The sequence below is a fragment of the Mauremys mutica genome, chromosome 1, assembly GCF_020497125.1.
Source record: "Mauremys mutica isolate MM-2020 ecotype Southern chromosome 1, ASM2049712v1, whole genome shotgun sequence".
Lineage (NCBI taxonomy): Eukaryota > Metazoa > Chordata > Testudines > Geoemydidae > Mauremys > Mauremys mutica.
In genome coordinates, this window is record NC_059072.1 from 351,823,676 (window position 1) to 351,849,289 (window position 25,614).

The window sequence follows — 25,614 nt, forward strand, 5'->3', positions numbered from 1 at the left end:
GTGTGTGTAGGGGGGGATGGGACATGACAGGGCTCAGGATGGAGGAAGCTTGCAGGCAGCAGCTGCTGTCTCAACTTCCTGATCTAAAAAGGCAGAGTGGGGTCAGTGTACTTAAAGGGACAATGTGCATCTCTCTCACACACACACACGTGTCTGTCGCTGCTATTCTGTCTCCCTTCCCTCCATTCATGCTGCCTTGTAGAATATGAGGCTACATTAAAGTGTTACGCCTGGACGGCTCAGCTGAGTTCTAGTTCATCACTTAGCAGTAAGGCATTTCCTCGGAAATATCCCACCCTCTGACTCTACCACCTCACCCAAGCTTCACAATCATCATTGCTAGGTACACTATTAAATTGTTTGTTTAAAGGGGTGTGTGTGTGTGTGTGTGTGTGTGTGTGTTGAAATTTTTTTCCCTGGAATCTAACCCCTCCATTTACATTAATTCTTATGGGGAAATTGGATTCGCTTAACATTGTTTTGCTTAAAGTCACATTTTTCAGGAACGTAACTAAAGCGTTAAGCGAGGAGTTACTTTATCTGACTCTAAGAGCATCCCTGTTCCAGAAGGCAAGAGGTTCCCAGGTATCTCTAGCTGTGAATTTAGGCTGGGTTGACCAACTCAGCGTACCCCAACTCACTATCGTTATAATCTGTATCTAAAAGGTGTCCTGCAATATGTCACTGGAAAACTTACTAGTTTTGTCATATGTCACTGATCATCAATATTCTTGCATTATAGATGTATGGACAATCAAAAAAGGATTATACAGATATGCTGCAACTATGACTAAACTGTGTTTAAACCAGGAAGTCCAGGGGAGTTGATAAACATTTTTTCCCCAGACAAAGGAATACGGTTCTGCCCGCTTGAATGCGTCTCCCATGTAAATTGAGCAAGGTGTGACCAAAGACAAAGAACATTTGTATGCCAGGCAAACAAAGCCATCACAAGAGCAAGTGGGGAAAAAGTGATCACCTACTCTCAGCAGGGAAAGGAGACTGCACTCCCAGGAAGCCTTTCTGCCTCTTGAAGCCGGGTCAATGAACTTTTAGAGATATGCTTTTCAAAGGTTTACTGGACTAGAAAGAGAGGGGCAGAGAACCCCTAAGTTATCCTTCATCTGAGCAGACAAGGAAAACCCCAGCCTTGGACCACGTGGGGCTCCTGACTCAGAGCTAGTCAGCCATTGCTGGAAAAAGAAGATTGGCGAGGAAACTACTTTGAAGAAACAGAGGGGTAGCCATTTTAGTTTGGATCTGTAAAAGCAGCAAAGAATCCTGTGGCACCTTATAGACTAACAGAGGTTTTGCAGCATGAACTTTTGTGGGTGAATACCCACTTCTTCGGATGCAAGGCACTTCTTGCATCCGAAGAAGTGGGTATTCACCCACGAAAGCTCATGCTGCAAAACGTCTGTTAGTCTATAAGGTGCCACAGGATTCTTTGCTGCTTTTACTTTGAAGAAAGACAGTGGAGCTTGTTATGATAGATCCTCGCCATTAGAAAGCGTATGTTTACTGTTGTTTGTTTATAACCCTTTCTCTCTTTATCCCTTGTACTTGAACTCGCTTAAAACATCTCTCTTTTTGTTTTACTTTTTACCTAAACAAACCCAGTGTGTTTGGATTGAACTGAAGTGATTGTTAACTCCAGTTAAGATAACAAACTGCTGTTTCTGTCTCATTAAGTTGGCAGCTCCCGAATGTTCTGTGAATATACACTTGTAGGGGCTGTGCGTTGCAGAGACACATCTCGGAGGAATTCGGGGGCTGGAGTTCACTGTTACCTGCTAGGCAAGGTTTGGGCTGGGAGAGACCTGAGGAGTTTGCTGGCTAGGCAGACAAGCCGGTGTGTCAGGAGCTGTTGTCATACTGTGCAGCTACAGCAAAGTTCCCGCCTGCTGAGGCTGAGGGAGATAGCACGTGTCTCACAGCTCAGCGTATCCCCAGCAGCTTGCCACAACTTATTTCTCATGTCAGTTTGCATGGTCACTTCTCAAAGAGAAACAATAAAAAGCACTAGATAAATTACCCTCTGGTGAAGGCACTGAATTTTTATTTCTAGCAACACTGTTTTTGTAAATAAGAAAGTATTAATTATTTATTATGATATAAGTTGATTAAATACAAAATTAGTGTATATATTTAGATCATAACATTGCACTAAGCTGAGGATGTACTTGTTAAAATCCTACATCTGAATGTTCTGCCCTCTAAAACTTTGTGAAAGTACTGTACAGCTTCAGATATGAAAGCATTAAGATATGATTGTCTGAGCTGATAATATTGTTTTTGCCAGGGTCTGTTTGATCTTTCGATCTACTCCATAAATTAATTACAGGAAGGAGATTGAGAATTTCCTCCTTGGTTCATTTCCTTTCTCCTCTAACCATCCCTTTATTCTGTGCACAAATATTTTATGATTGCCACAATACATCATTTGATGAATATTATATTGGGTCACACAATAAAGGAAAGCAGTTCCTTTTTGTGTTTTGTTTTGTTTTGTTTAGGGAATGGGGAGGAGGGTCCCTGTAGCCCTTTCCCTTTTTCCTTGCTTTGAATCCCACGTTCTTATAGTAGCCACCACTCTCCAACAAAAAAGACACCTGGAGCTTGTCAAAGCTCTTCACTAACTGGAGGGAAGAGGACGCTATACAGAAATGCCTGGGTCTCCTGTGTGGCAATGCAGAACACTAGCAAACCAGGCCCAAGCTTCATTTTTCACATACCTGAATATCTCCAGTCCACTGAGTCTCTCCATTTTCCGAGGCTGTAAGTTCTTCCACTAACACAGATGGGAAAACCCCAACACGACCATTGAATTCCCCCTCCCAGAAGCCATCATCATCCTGGTTCTCCTTGTTCAAGATACGGATGATTGCTCCTTCTGGGAAGGACAGCTCGTCATCTGTCTGGCTCTCATAATCATAAAGTGCTTTTACAAAACAGACTAGATTGGGAGATGAAAGATTATAATCAGAATGAGCTACTTTTTTTTTTTAAATGCACAGTATATATCTTTGCTAAACTGAACAGGACTTTAGTTTGACTTTAGTGTGACTAATGTTGACAATCACAGCATTATGAGACATATCTAGACACATCTGGTAGATTCCAGACATGGACACGGGTACTAATGAAAATGGCTGCCCTCAGGTAAGGAGACACCTGTCCCAAACCCCAGGCATACCATTCATCTGTAGCAAGAGAACGTTATCAAGAATAAAACTAACAGGCATGTTTTATTTATTAGTATTTACCGCTGGAGTCTCCATTTAGGCTTCCTGAGACTAGCTCAGCTTCAGCTGAATTATTTGAGGTGTGTGACCGACTGTCCAATGCCGCAAGCGACTGCAGCATACTCAACAGACTGTTGGAGGTTGGGAACTGCAGATACTTCTCTGGCACATAACCCACTTGGCCTGCTTTATTTCGCGCCTGTAAGTAAACCGGATGAAAATGTATCAAGTTTTTGCATACTGCTGTAAAAGACCATAATGAGAAACAAAAACAGATCTTCCAGTCCCCTTTCAAAATGCTATAAAGGAAGGAAAATGCGCAAGGAAAATCAATACCTTTACCCAGTCTTCCATGTCTCCATCTTCAATCACTTCCAATACCTCATGTTCCTCAATGGTCAGTTCATCTGGCTGAGAAGCCTGGAATGTACAAAGGTCATATACAAAATGAAGAACGTTACTTGCCAGGTACGTGCCCATCACAGAAACCAGAAATTTAAAGGGAAACTGTCACCTTCAATATTTTTTACACTAACTTAAAAAAAATATATAAAGTTTTGATACAGTCCCCTATAAATTGTATGTCCTGGATTTTTTTTTTTTTTTAAAAACCTCTGAAAACATTTTAATAAAGGTTTTTTTCTATTCTCTTACTAATATTTATAAGTAAGTTTTTCAGTCAAGGAGAGTCTGTAAAATTTATTACTAAAATGTTTAGTGATTCATTGGTACGAAAGACACTATGTGAAAGACGGCATATACGTGTTTAACATTAAGCATGTGTGTAGGCCCAATGAAGTGAATGGGACGACCCACACATTTAAAGTTAGAAGTGTCCAAGTACCTTGCTGAACTGGAGCCTAGATGTGGTTAACAAAACTTTATTAAACTTGTTAAAAGTTGATTAACTTTTACAATAATACATTTATAGCATTACTGTAACTTTACACATTTAATGTATATTATTATTGGGCTAAATCTTGAGGTCCTTTCTTGGGAAAACTCCCACAGGCATCATTATTATAAAGTTTATTATATGTTTCTGTGATAACTCACCTACTGATAAGAGACTGAGATTTAAAAAAAAATACAAACCTTATATGAATAAACGACTTTGCAGGTTAGTGGATAATTTCGTAGCGTTCCAGAAGGACTGGAACTACTATCATCAAAAACATCCATGCTGTCTTCAAATTCTTCCCCTTCCTCCCTTTCTGCATCAGCATTAAGCTATTAAGAGAAATTAATTTGTAACTGTATTGGATTATAAAATGATGATGAAAAAACAGTAAAATCAATGGTTTAGGTTCTATTGTAACTCCAGCTACTTGAAATTCTAGATTCCAAATCTGCTGGTGACTGAGTAGTGCTACAATTTAAGTTTCTATCTTTCAAAAACGCCAAAGGAGAAATGCCACCACTAAAAATCAATATATTTGTTCTCCAAATAACTTCAGGAAAATAGTAATCCGTTTGAGCAAATATCCGGAAGCAAAGAATGCAAGTTATCAATTAACATTTATGTCGGACTCAACAACCTCTCTTAACTGAAGAGCAGTCACCTGTGTTTTAAACATACACTAAACCTACATACTGCTGGAATGTAGGGCCCAAGTGTTTGGAAAAGAGTACTCTTATGTGGAGGTATTACGGAAGTGACAAGTCCAAAGTACAGTAGCCATTCTTCAGATTACCATAGAAAGTTTAATGGAGAAAGAATAATGTACTAAAGAACCACATTGTTAAAAGAACAATGAACCTATGTCCATAAGGTACAAAATGAAGCTGCACTAAGAATGAAGTGCTAAAACTTAAAAAACAAAACCAAACAAAAACCAAACAAAAACACCCGCTTTCCTTCAAGTGTATTGCTGACAAAGTAATTCAGTTTTTCAGTTCAGTTTATATGAAAAAAAAGGTCCATAGGGGAAGAAGAAGAATTAAAATAAAAAGTATTTATAAAAAGCTAAATAAAGGCAGAAGTGGGTAGGCTGGAAAAAATACAAGTTTCTGTAAACACAGTGTGAGCAGTGATGACACGCACTGTACTTTGGTTTGGTGCCTGGATTAAACACTGGATAAACCTTCTACCTCATGAAAAAAACCCACCACCTTTCAAAACCAAAGGCAATACTGCTAGATTTTACCATTCTTAACTTTTTATTTATTCTTTGTAATTTGTTTAATTTAGTGAATTTTGTGCTCCTCATGAAAGCAAGAAGGCAGGCCGCACAGCAGAGCGAGGTGTAGAGCAGACAGCTACTGTGCAGACTTCCCAAATCTGTTCTGCCAAAACACTTCAGGCCACACCTGCAACATCCTTGCTATTCTAGTCTTGGTCATTGCCTGAGCAGAATGACATAGGATGTGGGGATTTTGTGATACAGATTGATGTTCACAGCTTTGCCTGGGAGCAACCAACTCATTCTCTCATTTTACCTCAGCCATATTTGAAGCTAGGTAGTGCACTAACTAAATCCACTGTACTAATTATTTTGACTGGATTATAGCTTTGTAATTCATATGAATTTAGACCAGTCTTTCCACCAAAGTCCAGACGGAATGTTAACAGAGACTGCCGTAACAAAAAGTATTTAATATTCTATCTAGTTAACACATTGACTTTTTAAATTTGACATTCCGTAGATTAAGATAAATTTAAGGTCTTCACAGTTCCTACAAATATCATTTGCTAAGCCTGGTCTCCCTCAAAGCAGCCACTGCTGAACCTGTAGCTGAGATCCATATGAAACATCATGGAAAGTAGCATATCATATTTAGAAACATTTGTTCATAAAACATCTGGTCCTGGTTTTCCAATATAAAGAAGAAAAATACATTTTAATGTTGACAGTGTGACTATTCAAAAACCCCTTGACTAGAATCTATTTGAAAAGCAGAGATATAGAACACAAAGAGGAGAAAACAACATTCAAGATACAGAAGCCCTAATGATTGGATTTATATAGCTTTTCTTTCTATACAAAATCTGCTAATGAATGACAATGTAAACACAGAACAAATGTGTCAGCAGCAGGAACAGCAAAGGCACACAAACTGAACCCAAGACAAGAATAAAATCACATAAAAGTAACAGGGCATCATTTACATAACATTATGTTAGATAATTTAATTATCTTGTCTCAACTATACATACACACACACACACACACACACACACACATTTGGGCAGATTTTCTGCTGGTGACTAAATTACTATCTAGAAGTCTTTTATTTATCCTCAGAACAGACGGAGCTCCATCAACAGCAGAAAAAAATCAATTCACCGCTATTCTGACTTGGATGAACAACTTCTAGGAGTAAAAGGAGTTGAGATTTCATACCCACTCACTCCTTTGACAGCTCTGCTGAAACTGCAAAAGTGTCCATCAGTTGCAAATGTGATGTGTAAAAGCAGCAAAGAGTCTTGTGGCACCTTATACACTAACAGACATTATGGAGCATGAGCTTTCGTGGGTGAATACCCGCTTCGTCGGATGCATATAGTGGAAATTTCCAGGGGCAGGTATATATAAGCAAGCAAGAAGCAAGCTAGAGATAACGAGGTTAGTTCAATCAAGGAGGATGAGGCCCTCTTCTAGCAGCTGAGGTGTGAAAACCAAGAGAGGAGAAACTGGTTCTGTAGTTGGCAAGCCATTCACAGTCTTTGTTTAATCCTGAGCTGATGGTGTCAAATTTGCAGATGAACTGAAGCTCAGCAGTTTCTCTTTGAAGTCTGGTCCTGAAGTTTTTTTGCTGCAGGATGGCCACCTTAAGATCTGCTATTGTGTGGCCAGGGAGGTTGAAGTGTTCTCCTATAGGTTTTTGTATATTGCCATTCCTAATATCTGATTTGTGTCCATTTCTCCTTTTCCGTAGAGACTGTCCAGTTTGGCCGATGCACATAGCAGAGGGGCATTGCTGGCATATGATGGCGTATATTACATTGGTGGACGTGCAGGTGAATGAACCGGTGATGGTGTGGCTGATCTGGTTAGGTCCTGTGATGTCGCTGGTGTAGATATGTGGGCAGAGTTGGCATCGAGGTTTGTTGCATGGATTGGTTCCTGAGTTAGAGTTACTATGGTGCAGTGTGCAGTTACTGGTGAGAATATGCTTCAGGTTGGCAGGTTGTCTGTGGGCAAGCACTGGCCTGTCACCCAAAGCCTGTGAAAGTGTGGGATCATTGTCCAGGATGGGTTGTAGATCCCTGATGATGCGTTGGAGGGGTTTTAGCTGGGGACTGTATGTGATGGCCAGTGGAGTCCTGTTGGTTTCTTTCTTGGGTTTGTCTTGCAATAGGAGGCACCTCTGTGATGTGGGCACCTCTGGCTCGAGACCATGAATCATTTTACAGAGGCTGCTGAAAAACTATCAAATGATAATGTGGGCTGAATTTGAACCTAAAAGGTGAAAGATACTATCCCATTACAATCATCCAAACGATCACAGTTCCATGTTCACAGCTAACCAGCCACCTGGAAAGTACACTCATGGTTGGTTGGTTGTTGGTTTTTATTTTCTGGTTATTTTTTTTAAAAACTGCACACTAGTTTTGATTATTATCCATCTCAGCAGAGTTGAGAGTCATGAGTGACTACCAAAACCGGCCATCATTATCTTCCTCTTTCATAGGATAAATAGACTGCGTCATCCCAATTACACTAATATAGAACAGCAGTATCAACCCATTTTCCAGGTGGCATTAAATCACAAAATTGTGACAAAAGCTTTAGTTGGCACCTAAGTAGAATAAATAATTTAGTGTTCTGTCCCCAAACTGTGCATTTCTCCATTACATCACAAAGCCAGCCAGCTGGCTATGTGAGGTGACATTGATTCCTTAGGCTTTTTACACTATTGTATCTTTTCAGCAGGTTAAATAAATATTGAGATATCAAGCTGTTTCAGCTATGCTATTTTTTAATTTATAACTCATTAAAAGACAATTCATTTAGAGCTCTGGTGAACAAATGATCTCATAACAAGACCAGACATGAAGAACACAAACTTTGCTCAGCTGTGCATGACAAAGCACAGGTAGAAGGTTGAAGCCTTAACATTAAAAACTGCCTGCTCCTAGGGAGTGAAGTGAAAGTGCATCTCGTATGAAAAGCAAGCAGTAAATTTTTAAAATTGTAAGCAAAGTAATGTCTGTAACAGCTTTAAGAAATACCATCTATGGGCTGTCCTCATCTGGCCTGCCAAGGTCAATATAATCCTTTATACACAAGGGAGTGTGTATGTGTAAAGGGGGAAAATGGAAATTACATTTTATCCTCCCACGCTGTAGCATCTGCCAGCTTGCGAGGGACTGGCACTAGCTCTAGATGTGGAGCCAACTGTTTGCATGTCTGATTGGATAGAGGAAGGGTACTGGGAAGAATCCAGTTTCTGCAACAGGAAGCTGAAGGAGGTGGGGTAGAAGGAGAAGAAAGGGAAAAAAATACAGTTAAACATAGCAATGCAGCTATTCTCATCTATTATCGCTTGAAAGGGCTTAAACCAAAACCCGGATGAGAACGCTCCTGTGCCTTGGGAAGTCTGAAACCTGGCACTGAATTTTGTGAGACTCAAGTCGCTAATTGTAACACCACCCCTGGGAATCCTGCCCTAGAGACAGAGTTGTGAGAACAAGGATTGTAAATAGCCTGTAGCATAAATAACTTTTAATAAAGTTTGGAGTATAAGCCCAATATTTTCTGGAAGCCAAAGCACAATGCACAGAGAGTGAATTCAGGAGGCTTCCACTGGATTTCTGCTTCTTGTGCAGAAATTAGATGGATGCAGACACAACGTTCTGAATTTCCAACAAGAGACCCATCTGTGAGGGTTTGCCACCAGAATACTCGGCCATTGACAAGAAAATGGTAAAGATACAAAAGAGCCAAGAAAAGGTGGTAAGGAGATGGGTGTGTGTAAATGCTGCATCCTGGCTCAGCAGGCCCTTCTGTTTCTTGAAGGCAGCCAGGGAAGAAAAGCCCGTCCTCAAAGGCATGAGGCCATAAACTACAAAACCACCCTCCAGCCACAAAAAAGATTTTGTTTATACTCCAAGTAGCTGTCAAAAACATTAATGCGAAGTGTGAATTTAACCACAAATAGTAAAGGCATTTGCCCACTGCAATTAAAAAAGCACCCCTCCTCCGCTCCCCCCATAATTGAGACCAAGTTTGTAAAAGCCTTTGAACTTTACGTGCTTTGTCATATGCTAAGTGGATATATAAAATCTGACATTCTGTTTGAGGCAAACTAACTAAACTTTCAGGAATTTTATTTTTGCCTGCTTCCAATGAAGAGCAACAGACTGGCTAGTTTTACTGCCAACGGTGACATCTCAGCATTGCATGCCATGTAAGAAAAATAAGATTAATAGCTCTTTTTTAGTTCTTTCTTTCTGTTTTTTTAAATAGGATTTCTTGGTTTAGGCAATTTTTATCAGTGTTTGTTAGTGTTTATTTTGAGACACATTATTCTTTGGGCAGGGTGAGGGGGAAAAGAAAATTATTAACTTTTCCTGCTTCTTGAATTAGATTAAAAAAATTAATCTCTTCCAGAGTTGAACATCCAAGTAAGTGTGGGAGACCTATGGCCTACTTTGCCTACTCCGTAAACAACTGTAGACAATACAAAAATGGAAAGTTTGATGTATATTATAGCTAACGCTAAGATTTTGTCATGGTTATTTTTAGTAAAAGTCATGGACAGGTCATGGGTAATAAACAAAAATTCATGGAAGCAGCTTTTGCTGCTGCAGCTCCATGGCTGGGAGCTGTGGGGTCCCCCCTCTGCTCACGATGGCTGGGAGCTGCAAGGTGACCGTATCTCCCAAAGAGAAAATGGGACACCCCCAGCCGCTTGCCCGAGGCGTTCCCCTTCCCCTTGTGTGAGGCTGTCATCCCTGGCTGGAACCCTAAGGAGGGCCCCCCCAGGAGCCTGCCACCTGTCACTGGAACATTGCAGGGGGCCCCGTCGCTAGTCGCTGCTGTCACCTATCACTGGAACCCTGCCAGGGCCCCACTGGCTGCCAGAGAATGTCAAGGAGGTCTCTGGAAGTCATGGATTCTGTGACTTCCATGACCTCAGTGACATAAACGTAGCCTTAATTATAGTCTATACAAACCTATTCTTGTATTTTTGGATTGGCCTGATTTAATTGCTTTGTAGCTAAACTATTGACATACCGTAAAATGTTCACAAGCATCTAATGACTTTGGAGCCCAACTCCCACTTTCAAAAGTGACTTAAAGGCACTTAGGAGTTCAAGTCTCAGTGAAAGTCGGTGGAATTTAAGAGATTAAGTGCCTCAGTTACTTTTGATAATAGGATTTAGGCTCTTAAATCATCTAGGTGTTTTCTAAATTTTATGAATGCTCCCTTTCATCCAATTATCCCATACACCATTCAGATGCTGTAGCAGGATGGTCACCCTGCTCCAGCCCTGAAGGGGTTAAAAACAGCCCTGGGGAGCCAATAGGAAAAGGCTGTGAGGCAGCCAATCAGGGCCAGGCTGGGCCCTATAAAAGAGCAGCAGGGCCAGAAGGCAGGGCAGTCTCTCTCCAGCCCTGGAGAGACAGGGCCTCGCTGCTGGGGAACATATGGTTCCTGAAGCAGAGCAGTGCTGGGGAAAAGGGCAAGAGGAACTGGGAAGCTCCAGCCTGGCAACTCACCCGGCTGAGGCCTTGGTCAAGGCCTAAACAGGTACTGGGGCTGCAGAGGTGCAGCCCGGAGATAGGCAGATGCAGCAGGTCTAACCCTCTTGCCAGTGATGAGTGGCCATTACAGACTGCAGTTTGCCCCAGTGAGCAGGGGCTAGATGACGACTGGCAGTAGCCACTGAGGCAAGGTGGGTTTAGAGGGTTGGGGGTTCCCCGGAGAGGGGAGACCCAGAGTGTGGGGGTCCTGCTGGGACAGAACCCCGAGGTAAAGGGCACCAGGGTCCGGGAGGGACACAGGGACAGCGGCAGGTGAGACACTGGCCTCCAGAGGGTGCTCTGTATGCTGGAAAAGAGCTAATTCCCAGATGACCAGCAGGAGGCGCTGCACCAGTGAGCCTTCGCTACAGATTGGTATAAAACACCTGATAGGGAAATCAAGGTACATAAAAGTTACACTGAAGTTTTCTAGCGTTAGCTGTCTAACAGCTATGCTTCCTCAAATTTCTTTCTTCCTGTTTTAATCCCGCATTAATTGTGATCTATGTACCAGTGTCCAGGATGCACATTAGCCAAGGTTCAAAGAGAAACAAGAGATCAAGGTTACAAACTGGAGACCGTACCAGGTGTGAAGAGCCATTATTGTTCACTGCAGGAAGGCTTGCCCAGCGTTCATTTTCCAGTTCTTCCATCACTTGATTCATTGCACTCTTCAACCACGTATCAACAGACACCCCTATCTGCTTTAGCAGATCAAGACGAGCCTCTGCTTTGAGTTTAATTATCTGAAAAGACAAACATGGAAAATATTATCCAAATTCTTTCACATCTAGATTTAATTTCTTCTCACAGTTAAAATACACCCTTCTCTAATCCACCAATTAGACTACAAAGGAAGCTTAGAAATCAGTTCCACTTTGGAAACAAGTCCAGTTATTCATTTGTTTGCCTGCAGAGATGCAAAATATCAGCTTATCCAGATTCCACAAAATGGGATTTTCAACATCACGTCCATCCACTTATACAAACTTGCTCTTTGTATATTTTATGCAAAATTTATCATCTTAAAAAAAAATTTTAAAACCAATTTTTTACATGTAAGATGTAGAATTACTGGAACTGAAAAATAGGAGAAAAATACATATCTACTTTTTCTGTAAGTTTACTTTATGCATTTAGCAATACTAAATGAATACTATACAATACTACCTACAGTTCCCCTCATTAGTGCAGACTCTTCACACTGGAACAGGGGAGAGAAAATGTTTATAAAAATAGGAAAATGTGATTGGAAGAACTCAAACAATGGCAGTATTTGCAACTACTCCCTTTTTTTAACTGACAATTTCAAGTTAATCACATCCCTTTCATAGTAACAAATTAAAAAGACAACCCCCACCCCCTTGCAGTTCACTCATATCTAAAACTGGAAGAGTCCGTGGTCTCGTCCAGTACACAGGAGAAATAGGTAACAGCTCTCTGCATGAGTGCAGTTATCATGGGATACGGGGTTTTAAGGAGCTACTGCAGCAAAAGTATATATTACTACTTAGCATTTAATGCTGTGTCTCCAAGTGCTTTAGAATTATTACTACTTGTTTAAGAGACCTAGAGGCGCCACCTGAGATCAGGGCCCCACTGTATTAGACACTGTACAAATTCACAGTAACACAGTCCCTAACCCAAAGAGCTTACATTTAGATAGACAAGATGAAGGGTGGGGAAGGGAAACTGAGGCACAGAGATGACGTGACTTGCCAATAGTCACACATCAGGCCAGTGGCAGAGCTTTGACTAGAACCCAGGTCGCCTGACTTCCAGTCCAGTATTGTAGCTACCAGACTACCCTGTTTGCATTTCACAGCTGGGGAAGCTGCAGAACAAAGTTTATGTGATTTACTAAAGGTTACAGAGTGATTCAGTGACAGAGGTGGGAGTGGAAACCCATTTAACTGTCTTGTAGTTTTTCCTGTATTTCCTTTCACAGCATTGTTAATTCTTAGCATGTTGCGCCTGAAAAAAGCAGTCTCTTTTCTCTCTTGCCTGGTTCTTCGACTGTGGTCCCAGACAATACATTTTGATATCACTGAATGAATCAGGAGGTAACCAGTCAGAAAGGAGAAAGTTTCTATTTCAGATACAATATGTTGGTAAATCACCAGCAATAATGGGAAGGGAAGCAGAGAACAAGAGTTGGTGAACCAAAGTGGTCTAATGATTTGTTTCAATCTTCAGTTTACTAAAAATTCTCTGGATAATGATCCATTTTCTCCTGCTCAGTGTTCACTGTTTAGCCTAATTTGAAATGGGAATTGCACACTTTGATAAACAGTCACTCTGTTTAACTGTCGATTCTCTAAAGTAATTCTGTGTACCCAGCTAAAATATTGTTGTGTAATCACTGACAGGAAAACTCCTAAATGACTCAATATACAACGCTACTTCTATACAGTATAAACAACTAGGCCGACCTATTGTTCCTTCTTCCTCAGTGGTGGAAGCACAGCTGAAGAATCTGCATTACTCTGTATTAGAACACGAGCTTACTCTACAAGATAGTAATAATTCTTGGAGGTAAAAGAATATGCCTAGTAAGTATTAACAACGTTAAGGGGATTTGGAATCATGTATCCTGCTTTAGTGTGATGTTGGTCTGGATCCTCAATGATCCTACTTTTAATAAAGAGGATAAGTCAGAAAATCTGCAGCATTATTAAGAGAAACTGTAACTATAACCGCTAGAAATCTAACTGAATGGAACTTTATGTTGCCCTAGTGCACATTCTTACTCTGATCAAAAAGAAGCAACAGTGGTAACTATAAGTCTGTTTCAAATTACAGGACTATTTAAAAAAAAATTCTTACTTTAAACATGAATGCAGTTATCACGGGATATAGGGTTTTAAGGAGCTATTGCAGCAAAAGTATATACTACTACTAATCATTTAACGCTGTTTAAAGTAAAGGTAATTTTTTTAAGAGCGCACAAATGTAAGAGAGGACCTGGAAGAAATTCTGAAGTTCAGGAGAATCCGCCAAGATGCTGTTAGATGCAAATATTGGAGGCTGGGGCAGGAGGAGTTCAAAACACATTTTCCATGGGAAAAGACCAATGCCACTGAACCACGAAGAGTTTCTATTTCTCAGTTAAGTTAAAGATAGTTATCAGATAGCCATCAGTTGAATGATTAATGTATACTGTGGATATAGTTCTCATATGCAAACTTTACTACTGAGAAAATAGTAAATTAAAGATGTTAACATGCACCATATGCACCATGTTATTAAACTTCAAAGAATACTGATTTAAACAGAAGAGGAAGGTAAAAGGAGCACTTGACACTATAATTGAAGATGGAGCCACATCTATTATTTTATGTTGTAAAATGGGTCCTTCCAATTTATCACAGCATTAAGCATCTCTTAAAATGCCAACAAATCACTGACTGAAGTGTCTGTTTGTACTTTTGTTAATATTTAACAAGTTCTATAGCATAAACAACAGTAAAATGAGAGTAAATCTGGAATTCCCAGGACTCCCAGACAGATCTGATGAATCTTGCAATTATAAAGAACATGTCATACCTGTGTGTTTCTTTTTAATTGTACCCAACACTGCAATCTGAGTACTCTAAAGTCTTGGGTACAGATGGAAGAACTATAGATTTAACTAAAACAATACATCCCTTATGGGGGCACTCTTATTTCAGTTAAATATATTTATATCCCTGTATCTTAAATTGATTCCTTACCAAATAAGGCTAAATTGAGATAAGAGATTAACTGAAATCAGAGTGTTTGCACAAGACACCAGCTTAACTAAACTGAGTAGAAACCAGTATACCTTTCTCATGTAAACAAGGCCTAAGACTAACACTCTACAATACGTTCTAACCACACCTGACCCCAGTTCCTTACAGACACTGGGGGAAGCTGAGTTCTAGTTCATCAGAAGGGATTCTTTGGTAATTCATCCATTCCTCTATTTGGAGCTGCCCATTCACGCCAAACACATTTGCTAATGACGCCCCGCAGTGTTGCCATGTTGCTTTGTTAAGATGGGTTCTCACATGCATACAGTTTTGGAGCAACTTTACCATACCATAATGCACTTCAATGATGTCGTACCAAATGCTACCCCATTCTAATACAGTATTACAACATGAAGACTTTTCCCATGCCCTGAAAAATGAGACAAGGTATGTTTAGACCATAATTTTTGTTGCAGTTTTAATGTAACTTATTCTCAATTAACTTAATATATTCACAGTTATAAACATTAATCTAGGCACCCCACAAACATTTATGGTTTATACTGCACCTCAGACTATGGTAAACCACAAATGCTTATGTCCTGTTTGTAGACTGTCTAGGCCAGGGGTTCGCACAACAAATTTTTTGGTGGCCTCAGAGTGTGGCCACCAACTCCTGCTGGTGGCCGTGATTACAATTTTTCCTAAAATATTTAATTAACTTTAGGAAAAACAAAGCACTTCCTCTCTGGGTGAGTGGCCCCAAATGGCACCCTCTATCACGAACACTTGTGCTGCTCTTGTATTGGGAGTATCTTTTGTTTACCAAGTAGTTATTCATACTTCCTATGACCCTAACCAACCTTTGTGAGGCATCTCCGCTTTAATACTCCAGGATGCTAAACATGAGCATCTGAAACCTGGACATTACCCATATTTCAAAGTTTTAATTAAGCCTCAATACAGAACATGGGTGTTTTTACAAGGACTGTTTAATAGCTCAGAATTAGAATGTTTTTATGCCAATTTCAAAAGCCTTAAACTGTTCAAGCTGGCTAATAAATAGTGGTCTGCACAATGCCCATTTATCCAACCTAGGTCTTTCTGATGATGAGTTATGAAAATATAATAAAGAAATAAAGTTAAAATTAAGAAAAATAAGACTGAAGATAAAATATTGTTTTATTTATATTTCATGTGCTCCTCATGTTTGTATTACATGGAAGAAGAAATCCTGTTGTGTGTTTACTACTCCTGTGTGAATTAAAGATCAGTATCTGGATCTATAGTTTGCAAAAAATGAGGATAAATTCCTGCTTCAAAACTAAAGAAATGAAAAGAAGCAACAATAAGTTTCACAGCTTCCTGTGAATATCCAGCCAAAATAATGTATTTCTGAACAGTAACGTAACAATGTGTAGATTTATTTCTAGTCATCAATAAATAATGCAAGAAAAGGGCCTGTAGGAAACCAAGTGTTCATTTGCATCCCCAAAACACCTTAGTGACAAGTCTCGTTAAATAGCATCGTTTGAAAGAATTAAAAAAAAAAAGCAACTACAGAATTCCAGAAAAGGTGACTTACTGTACGTGCTAAAAATGTTACAACTATAGTGTTTGATTAATTGTGAATAAGTTTCAGCCCTGTAAAATCACAAAAGCAAGAAAAAAAAGATTTTGCTTTTTGCACTTCATTTTTTGCTATGACAAAAAGGGGGAAAGAACAAGATGGGAAAAAAATGTCTTCTCTGAATCTTACTGCCCTCCTGGATGACATTTTGCCCCTCTTATGGGCCCTATTTTTCCTCTCTGAAGATACCCGATTCCCTAGTGGGCTAGAGGGGAATAACCAGCAGCATCCTGTGGTGTGTCTGCAACTCCAAGTCATTGCACCTTGAAGGAAGCTTGTTATAAAATTGTAACCCACACTGTTTAATTGAACTGAACTGCCATATATTATTGCTGGATGCCCATTATTCATAAACAAAAGTTATTGTGTAAACAAAACAAACGATCAAAAAAAAAAAAAAGACATCCTGTGAGTCAGAACCAGGGGCTTTCTTAAAAGGAGGATGAATGGGAAGTCTTTGCTTTTCCTTTCCCAGCTGCAAACTCTAATATGCACACTTCCCTGACACTTACTAAAACCATACCTCTTTGAACTCCGCTCCCACAGGAGAAGGGTCCTGCTTTTTTAACCTTGAGAATCTAGTCACACTATAAATATTTTTTATTTTTAAGTAAATATATTTATTATTTACTCCCAGACACAAAAAACCCATTAAAATGAAGTTAAGGTTGAGAATATATATCAGTAACGTAAGAGTAAATGCATTATGGGGTATAATGTAATTATCTCAAAACCCCGCACGTATATGCAGGAAGTTCACTTAAAAGAAACCTAAAGATGTTAAGGTAAGGAATGCACAGTTAAGACACCCAAACAACTTTAACTCTGTCCTGTAGTGATGTCATGAATCGTTTGTGGAGAATACTTTCTATTTTTCATACAATACAAAGAGGTTGAATCCCCGTTTTAAGAGCAAAATTGAGCTCAACCTTAAGTATGAAGTCACAGCTAGCATCTCTATAATACTGTAGTAACAGGCCGTAATATTGTAAGTCAAGGCCACACAGTGCTAGCCCTATACAAACAAATCAGAAAAGACAAGTCTCTTTTTGTAAGGCTCTCCATGAAAGTGAACTTCTTCCCTACCCCCACAAACTCTGCCACAGATTTCTCCTTTTAATTTCTTATTCACTTAAATTTGGAAGTGAAGGGCCTGCAATTGTGTGCTTTGCAGGATCATGAAGGCCCGGTGTACAAGCCATATTATGAATTTTCCATACTGTCCCTGAAGTATTGTGTTTTCTGAAGTTATCTTTTGAAAAACTTTAATCTTCCTGTTCATTAGCATTTTACTGGAATATCAAAACAATATCTTAATATAGTTACAAAATGCTAAATTTTACATTAACTATTTTCTTTTATTGGTGCTACCACTTGTTTTAGACAGTCATTTATAAAAATATACAGAGTTTGTTAGAGGTTCCAAAATCCTTCTGGTGCACTGCCAGCCTTAGTTACTTTTAAGTCTATGGGCTTGGCTACACTTACAAATTTGCAGCGCTGCAGCAGGGTGTGAAAACACACCCTCTTCAGCACTGCAAATTGCGGCGCTGCAAAGCGCCAGTGTGGTCAAAGCCCCAGCGCTGGGAGCGCGGCTCCCAGCACTGTCCGTTATTCCCCACAGGGAGGTGGGGCTCTCTCCCAGCGCTGGCGCTTTGACTACACTTAGCGCTTCAAAGCGCTGCCGCGGCAGCGCTACCGCAGCAGCGCTTTGAAGTGCTAAGTGTAGCCACAGCCTATGGAGCATAGCCATTAAACAAACTGATGTTCCTCTGGACATTCCTTCACAGAATGATTTCCACAGTATGAAAAGCAACAGAGCTTTTCAAAAGGAAAGCTTTAAAAAATTGAACAACTGAAAAATGAATGACTACCTGGGTGCAAAAGTATGGTACGATCACTTCAGCTTCCAATGTAAATAAGAACTCTGATTAACATCTTGAAGCAACGTTAGATCCACAATGAAAAACCAGATCTTTGCAAATGAAGAATGCTTATTTTAAGTTTTATTTGTGACCATTTATAAAGTGAACAGTCCTATTGCAAATGGTATCATAACCAACTGATTTAACCTATCGTCTTCCATGTCTTCTGTAACATTTTAATTGTGGTGTCAAGCACATTATTAATTTAGAAAGAAATTGAATGTGGCAAACAGGTCACAAAAACTTCTGAATTACTGATGTTATCTTTACTTTTAACACAGAGGGTTCTCAGAATTATTTCCACATCTATAGCCAATCTGAGACATTTGTATAGGAAATGGAGACTGTTAAAGGATACTATTTTAAGATTAAAAAACAAAATCAGATGAAGAAATGTGAATCAATTTAGCATTTCAAAATAATCATGGCTTTGCAGAGAACACAAAACTGGAAATACCATTCCTTCAACTGGAATTTAGAGTAAGTTAGCCAACAGCTCAAGCGGGTTTTGGAGAAGATCCATATGTCAAAAGGCACAAAAGGTCTTCAAACAATCTGTATTTTTAACACCACAAACTGAAAGTGAACATTGCCAAATTCAAACTATGTATCTGAGAAGCAAGGGAGCACTGAAAACCATGATCCACATTCCAAAGATGAAGGAAAGAACTACACTAAAGGATGCCAATTCCTCCAAAAGTCAAGAATTCAGGAAAGGAGAATTACACAGAAAGCTATTTCAATAGTTATCTTAGACCAGACTAATCCCAGATGCACTTACAAGAACACAGGAAATTCTGAGATATTCCCTGTAGTCTCGAGATCCTACAACAGTGATGCTTAAGTTTTGCAGTACTGAGATCCATCCTGGCACATCGATTCACACCGTATTTTAATTATGAATAAATGAACATTTTGTTTTTAAGGTGGATTTCAGAGTACCTAGCACTCAAGCACATAGTAAGAAATCAGACAAACAATTTAATAGTTTTCTCTCCATGAATCTTTACACTTTTAAATCTCATCCATCTTCTACCAACTTGCAAACATCCTGCCACGCCTGTAATAAAAAATTCATCTTCAGAAATAAATCAACTTTCAGCTGTGGAATGTCCACTGATGAACAATCTAACTGTATTCTCACTGAGCCACATAAATCCCTCAAGGTCTCCTCTCCTAGTTGGCAAACCTGTCTCTAAATTTGGGTATCAACAAGATATAGTGTTACATATTTACCAAGGTTTGGAATCACTGTCTACATAGTCTACAAGCGTCTTGTTTGTAGCACCTGCTTGGAAAAGAAATCATCACTGAAGTTTATCACCGCAAGATGTCATTGATTCTCAAACATAGTAAATGAATTTTTGCAATATTGTGACCAGGATGAGAGATGGTCAAGTACTGCAGATTTGTTTATACCTCTTCATAATACCATGATATAACTTTGGAGCATATCATCCTTAAAATAAAATTCTTATTTGTCTAGTTGTACTTAAATATTTCCCTCTAAGCCAACTCAAAATTCATGATCTGTAGATGTCAAAGTAACTTTAGTTTTTCAAATTAGTTATCTACTTATGGAAAGATTGATAGATCATACAGATTTCTTATTGGATAGGCAATTTGTTTACTTCACACTATTCTCCCAAGTGTGAGTTTTCTTAGCAAAACCATCGACAGAAGCAAGTGATATTCTCAAATTGAATTTTCTGTTCATTTCCTTATTCCACTTAATTCTTTTGGCAGAAGCAAAGGGAATTAGATTTTCTCACAATTATTATGAGCTGAGAACACCACCACTTAAATCAGCAGTAAGGTGGAAAGATACAGCAGCAAAAATGTGCAAACAATAACAGTCTGACCATTGAAATGTAGATATATGAATTGAGATACAGTAAAATCACAAGTGGCACATAATTAATAGATTATACTCTGAGATAGTGTAATGCCGACAGACCCTGGTTGTTGGTGGGTGGGATTGAACCTGGGGCTTCTGGAGCTTAGTGCATGAGCCTGTACAGCATGAGCTAAAAGCCACCTGGCTATTAGCTAAGGCTGTAGAGCAAACTCATTAATCTCTCTCTAAGTGGTCTTGGTGCCACTAGATGGAATAGACCACCACACCCAGGAGTGCCTGGGTTACAATAGCAGATGCACAGCTAGTGAAACAGAATTGTTCCAGTCAGACCTTAATAAATATCCTTGAATTAAAATAAGGGGAGGGGAAAAGTAGTCCCCAATTTACAATTAAAGATGGATTTAAGTGGTGTTTGGCTCTGCTAAACTCTTGAACTAATCAAATGAAGAAAACAGCACCATAATGAGCCTTAATCAAATCTAATCTGGTACAAACAGTCTCTTGACAGCTATAGATATCCTAATTATGAGGCAAAATGTAAATGAAAATAGGATTAATTGCTATGGAGCCCCTGTTCTCCTACCAGAGCAAAGGTGTCTCAGCACAGATGGGTATTCTCTCTTCCAGGTCAAGAGAAATCTCTTTAGCCTTACAACCAGTTATATTACCTGGCGATACCTAACGAAAGGTGATCTAAGTGAGAGGCTCTATATCAGTGGTGGGCAACCTGCGGCCCATCAGCGTAATCTGCTGGCGGGCCATCAGACAGTTTGTTTACATTAGCACGGCCGCCTGCAGCTTCTGGTGGCTGCAGTTCGCCAGCAGATTACTCTGACGGGCTGCGTGCAGCCCACGGACCACGGGTTGCCCACCACTGCTCTATATTTTGACTGAGACAGAGAGAAAGGAGAAATAAATCCAGTAATCTAGCAGAAGAGTCCAGGAGACAGGATTTTATGTAGATTAAAAAAAGAATAGGCAATCCGAGTGAACAGCTTCAGATTTTACTACCTCTTACTTGTTTCTGCAATACAGAACAATAGATGTACTAATGTCAAATGGAGAGGAAAAATTAAGGTGAAGGGATGCAGTCTAGGGAGAAAGGGAAAGCTATTTTAAGGACAACCAGATCCCCGTCAGATTACCTTCATAGCCTGAGCTAAAAGCTATAAAATGCCCAGAAAGTTTCCTCAATGTTGTTAAAGATGAGCACTTAATATACAGTTGTTCTGGCATATTTTCCTCCCTTTGTTGACTAAGTGCAAAGAGGCAATATAAACATCTTATTTTCCTAAGTAACAGTATAGGGCAACAGAATTTCAAGGGCACTTAAATAAAAATAAAATAAAAAGGGGCAACATATATTCCTTTTCTGCTATGTATGTTCCATTCTCTTCTATTCAAACTAAAACGCTTTTGCCTTATATGTGTTTTTCTTTGTCACAATCAACTGGGAAAGCTTGTACCATCACTTAAGTAAAGAGTGGTTAAGACTTTTCTTGCTTGTGAGAGAATTCCTTCAATAGATTTTTACACAATTCCCAAGAATCTAAGCTTTAAGATTCAGGGCTTGTTTACACAGCAAGCCAGGTCATGAATCTACAATGCACAAGCTCGCCGAGCAGTAAGGTCCCACATAAATACAGGAGGTCAGACTAAATGATTTAATGGTCCCTTCTGGCCTTAAACTCTATGACAATATGAAACATGGACACTGCTACAGCACAGCGGAAGTCTTGCAGCAAGGCTTAGCAAACTGTACTTACAAGTAAAAGTATGCACAGCTGCACACTGGGACTTCTGCTGTGGTGTAGCAGCGTTCACATAGGACATTCCTGGGCAGCAAGGCAGTGCCCTGTAGAATCACACTCTGACGTGCAGTGCAGTAACCTGCCATGTAGCCAAGCCCTCAGTATCAACCATTGTGGGTAGAACATCTTGTTCAGTGCCGATGCTCACATCAGGCATGGTCTAATTTTCAGATTATCAGAACTTCGCTCATCTTTAAGTGGAACATAATAACAAACAAAGGAAATGTTTTACAGCAATTAAATAGAGCCGCTGTATATTCGCTAATTAAATGAGAACAATTTGGGGGTGAGTTCTGATTTCCCCGACTTCATCAAGGAGTCTGTCCCAGGCAAAAGGGATGAGTAAATAAATTGAACTAACAAGTCTCTAAAAATATCCTGCACCAGTGAGGAACAACTCCATTAAAGTATTTTTTTTAAGCCAGTGATAAACATCAATTAAAATTTTTCGATCCAGTCTCCACATCTTACTGTGGGAGAAAGTTGCAATTCTCCACATTACTGTCACTCTAGTTTGGAGACAGTGAAGGGTGTTTTTAATCTATTCCTGTAAGGAAAGGATCCCAATTTTTTATGAAGGTAGCTAATTTGGTCTCTCCTGCAATATATACACTTGTTAGCTTGACTACTCTCTGAGACTGTTGTACTAAATTAAGCGGGATGGGACTTTTCCACTTCTAAGCACTGACTGGTCTGACAACAACTAATAGAGCATCAATCTATGGGGCAGGGGGGAGAGGAGGGATAGCTCAGTGGTTTGAGCATTGGCCTGCTAAACCCAGGGTTGTGAGTTCAATCCTTGAGAGGGCCGCTTAGAGATCTGGGGCAAAAATTGGTCCTGCTAGTGAAGGCAGGGGGGCTGGACTCAATGACCTTTCAAGGTCCCTTCCAGTTCTAGGAGATTGGTATATCTCCAATTATTAATCAACCTCCCTCTCATCTAATTAGCAAGCAAAGTCCATTGACTGATAACTTGAATCTAACATATGATTTATCCTGTTATAATCCCTATGCTGATATTAGACATTTTCAGGAGGTGGCAGAGTACATATCAGTCCTGCTTACAAATACCCCAGCATTCCCTACAGTTTTGCAAAAGGAAGGATATAACTTGGCAAGGTGATAATATCCTGAATCTCAGTGCATGAGAGTGATCTGGTTTGGGCTGCCCACATAAGGCCCAATGGTGCAATATGCTGAGCATCCTCAACATCCATTTACTTCAACAAGAGTTAAACGTGAATAGGTTTAAATAAAAAATACTGGTTTTTTATGGATTTTTTTTCATTGGGTGAATCTGATGGGCCAGCTTTTGCAATCCATTACAGATTGATGGAAGGTTACACTGGCCTGTTACTGACTGCAAAATGGGTTTGAGTCATACAACAAAAACACACTGTTTAAAAACTAGTTTGATCCTTAAAAACCAGTGAGATCTGTAGTGTGCTGTGTGAACATGAAACAAAATGCAGTTGTCATATTTTGGTCATTTGGGGCTGAGGGTGGGGATCTGGTGAGGGGAAGGCTCTTGAGCCTTCTTGTGGGCCCCAGAGGAAGGGAGACATAGGGAGGGAGGAGCCATTTTCCAGGTTACCCCCCAAAAAATTAAAGCAGCCCCTCCATAATATTCATGCTTCTCCCATCCCCACACTAATTCATGTTACCCTCCTACACACTGAATGCAGGGTCCACTTTCTCCCTTTCTATTAAGGCAAGACTCCTCCAAAATGAATGCCTGTTGGATTCCTCTCTATCTTGGGGTGGGGGTGGCAGCTGCGGTTGCAGGGGCCAGTCTGATCCCAAGCTGCTTCTGCTCTTGTTATAGGCCTATCTGTTCCTCTCTCCCCTGTCTGCAAAGGATCATGAAAGAGAAGGAAGGGGAGCTACTCAGAAGCTAAGAGAAAATTTTGGATAGGGTAAGGGGGAGAAAGGGGAGGACCTGACTATTCACAAAGGGGGAAATGGAGATTAGGGACCAGAAAGAGCTCAGCTGCCTGGGCCCAGCTCTGCTCCCACCTCCCTTCTCCTTCTTCCTCTGAATTATGCATGGACCCTGCAGAATGGCTCCCTCCTCTTCCCTTCCCTATCTACTGTTGGCTCATGCCAGCTCTTTAGACCCCCTCTTTTTTCCTAAGAGAGGAGGGACAGAGAAAAGCACGGGGCACAGAGCTATAACAGGAGGAGTCTCCTTCTCCTGCTACCTACAAGCCAGCAGCAACTTGTTCTCTGGACGTACTTTGCTTGAGAAATTGGTATGGGAGGACCGGGACTGGACTGAACTGAATCTGAGAGCCCTAATGATGTTGGTTTTACTTTTTGCTCTACTGGGGCAATTACAGATACTGATTCAACTTCTTTTGTTTACAGTTTGTCTCTATCAGTTTCACTTGCTGGTTCTCCTGAATTAGCAGAGCATTGCAAATGTTTGGGTTTCAAATGCTGCAAGAGATGTTTCCACTGAAAACTTAAAGTTCATGGAAATTTTTCTATTGCAGCTTGTCTTTGCAAAGATTTTGGGTCTTTTTACAAAACAAATTATGAGCCTAAAACTATCTGACAGTGCCCCTTTAAAGATTTCTGACATGGACAGGTGATTGCTGAGGACTGCAGATGACAAAAGGGGAGGGCCAAGAGGAAAATTCAGTTGGAAAGTTTAAAGGCTCAATTCTTTGGGCTCAGGTAAACTTTTTTACTAAACACTAAGTAAATTCTGTGGCCACACACAAGGTTCACAAACATATGAAGCAGTTTACATACCCATCATTCAAGAAATCTATGAGAGCACTTAAAATTTCTTTGGTGTATACAGTAAAAAGCATTCATCAAAAGAGAAGCAAGAAAGAGTTAGAGAAGCTCAACTAACCACTGAAGGATACTTAGACTCAAGGACCTGGCACTTTCACCATCTTTCTTTTGTAAAACAGAATGTGATCTCACACTGGGAAGGACAGAGAAATGGCTCAATTACATAATACCAGACCATGCTAAGGAAGGAGGGGAGACAGTGCAAATACTTTAGTTTTCAGTGTTAGCTTTGTACCAGATACAGTGCATTACATCTTATATAAAATAATATTGTACGCACTCTACTCATTCTTCTATTTTCTAGTGTTTAGTGTGTCATGTGTACATTACTCTCCAATTGTTCCTCATGAGGTGAAGTAAAACTGGAATTTGCAGCTTTCTTTTTCCTCTTTATTCTCATTATGGGTCACCTTCATAGCTAGGTATGTAGTTCCCTCCCTGCGCTTCTGCTCCTCCACAATGAAGCTTTCTCTACCAACAAGTCCAATTCTGGAACAAAACCATTCTCCTCTATGGCATACTACAAGGTTCAGTTCTCATCCCACGGCTTTTTTTCTATATATCTTCTGCCTCTTGGCCCTTTTATCTCTACTTTCAATTGTATGTAAACCCTCCTGTGCCTTGGCTTAGTCAATTTGTGATTTCTGTCTAAAATTATTTTAGTTAAGTATCTCAGAAGAACCAGGGCTTTGGAGCTATGCTCCGGCTCTGCTCCAGCTCCAGGCAAAAACCTGCAGCTCCACTGCTCTGCGCTCCAGCTCCGGGCTCCGCTGAGAAGAGCTGCCCTTCTCTTGAGAGACAAGGCAGGGAGGTAATATCTTTTATTGGACCAACTTCTGTTGGTGAGAGAGACAAGCTTTATTACACAGAAGCCATAGATATTATAACAATCTATACTCCACTAACACACCCTCCCCTGCCCAGTTGCTTCCC

General features: G+C 40.1%; 1 protein-coding gene across 2 annotated transcripts in view; it reads right to left on the reverse strand.

Annotated features, from left to right (window-relative positions):
- FCHSD2 (FCH and double SH3 domains 2) overlaps positions 1 to 25,614 on the reverse strand; it is a 232,537-nt gene that overhangs the window by 7,355 nt on the left and 199,568 nt on the right. For both annotated transcript variants that reach the window (XM_045021822.1, XM_045021812.1), the window contains 5 exons: positions 11,524 to 11,685; positions 4,341 to 4,475; positions 3,582 to 3,665; positions 3,267 to 3,444; positions 2,736 to 2,956 (listed from right to left, as the gene is read on the reverse strand). In XM_045021822.1, the coding sequence (XP_044877757.1) occupies positions 2,736 to 2,956; positions 3,267 to 3,444; positions 3,582 to 3,665; positions 4,341 to 4,475; positions 11,524 to 11,685 (780 nt within the window). The remainder of the gene's footprint in view (positions 1 to 2,735; positions 2,957 to 3,266; positions 3,445 to 3,581; positions 3,666 to 4,340; positions 4,476 to 11,523; positions 11,686 to 25,614) is intronic.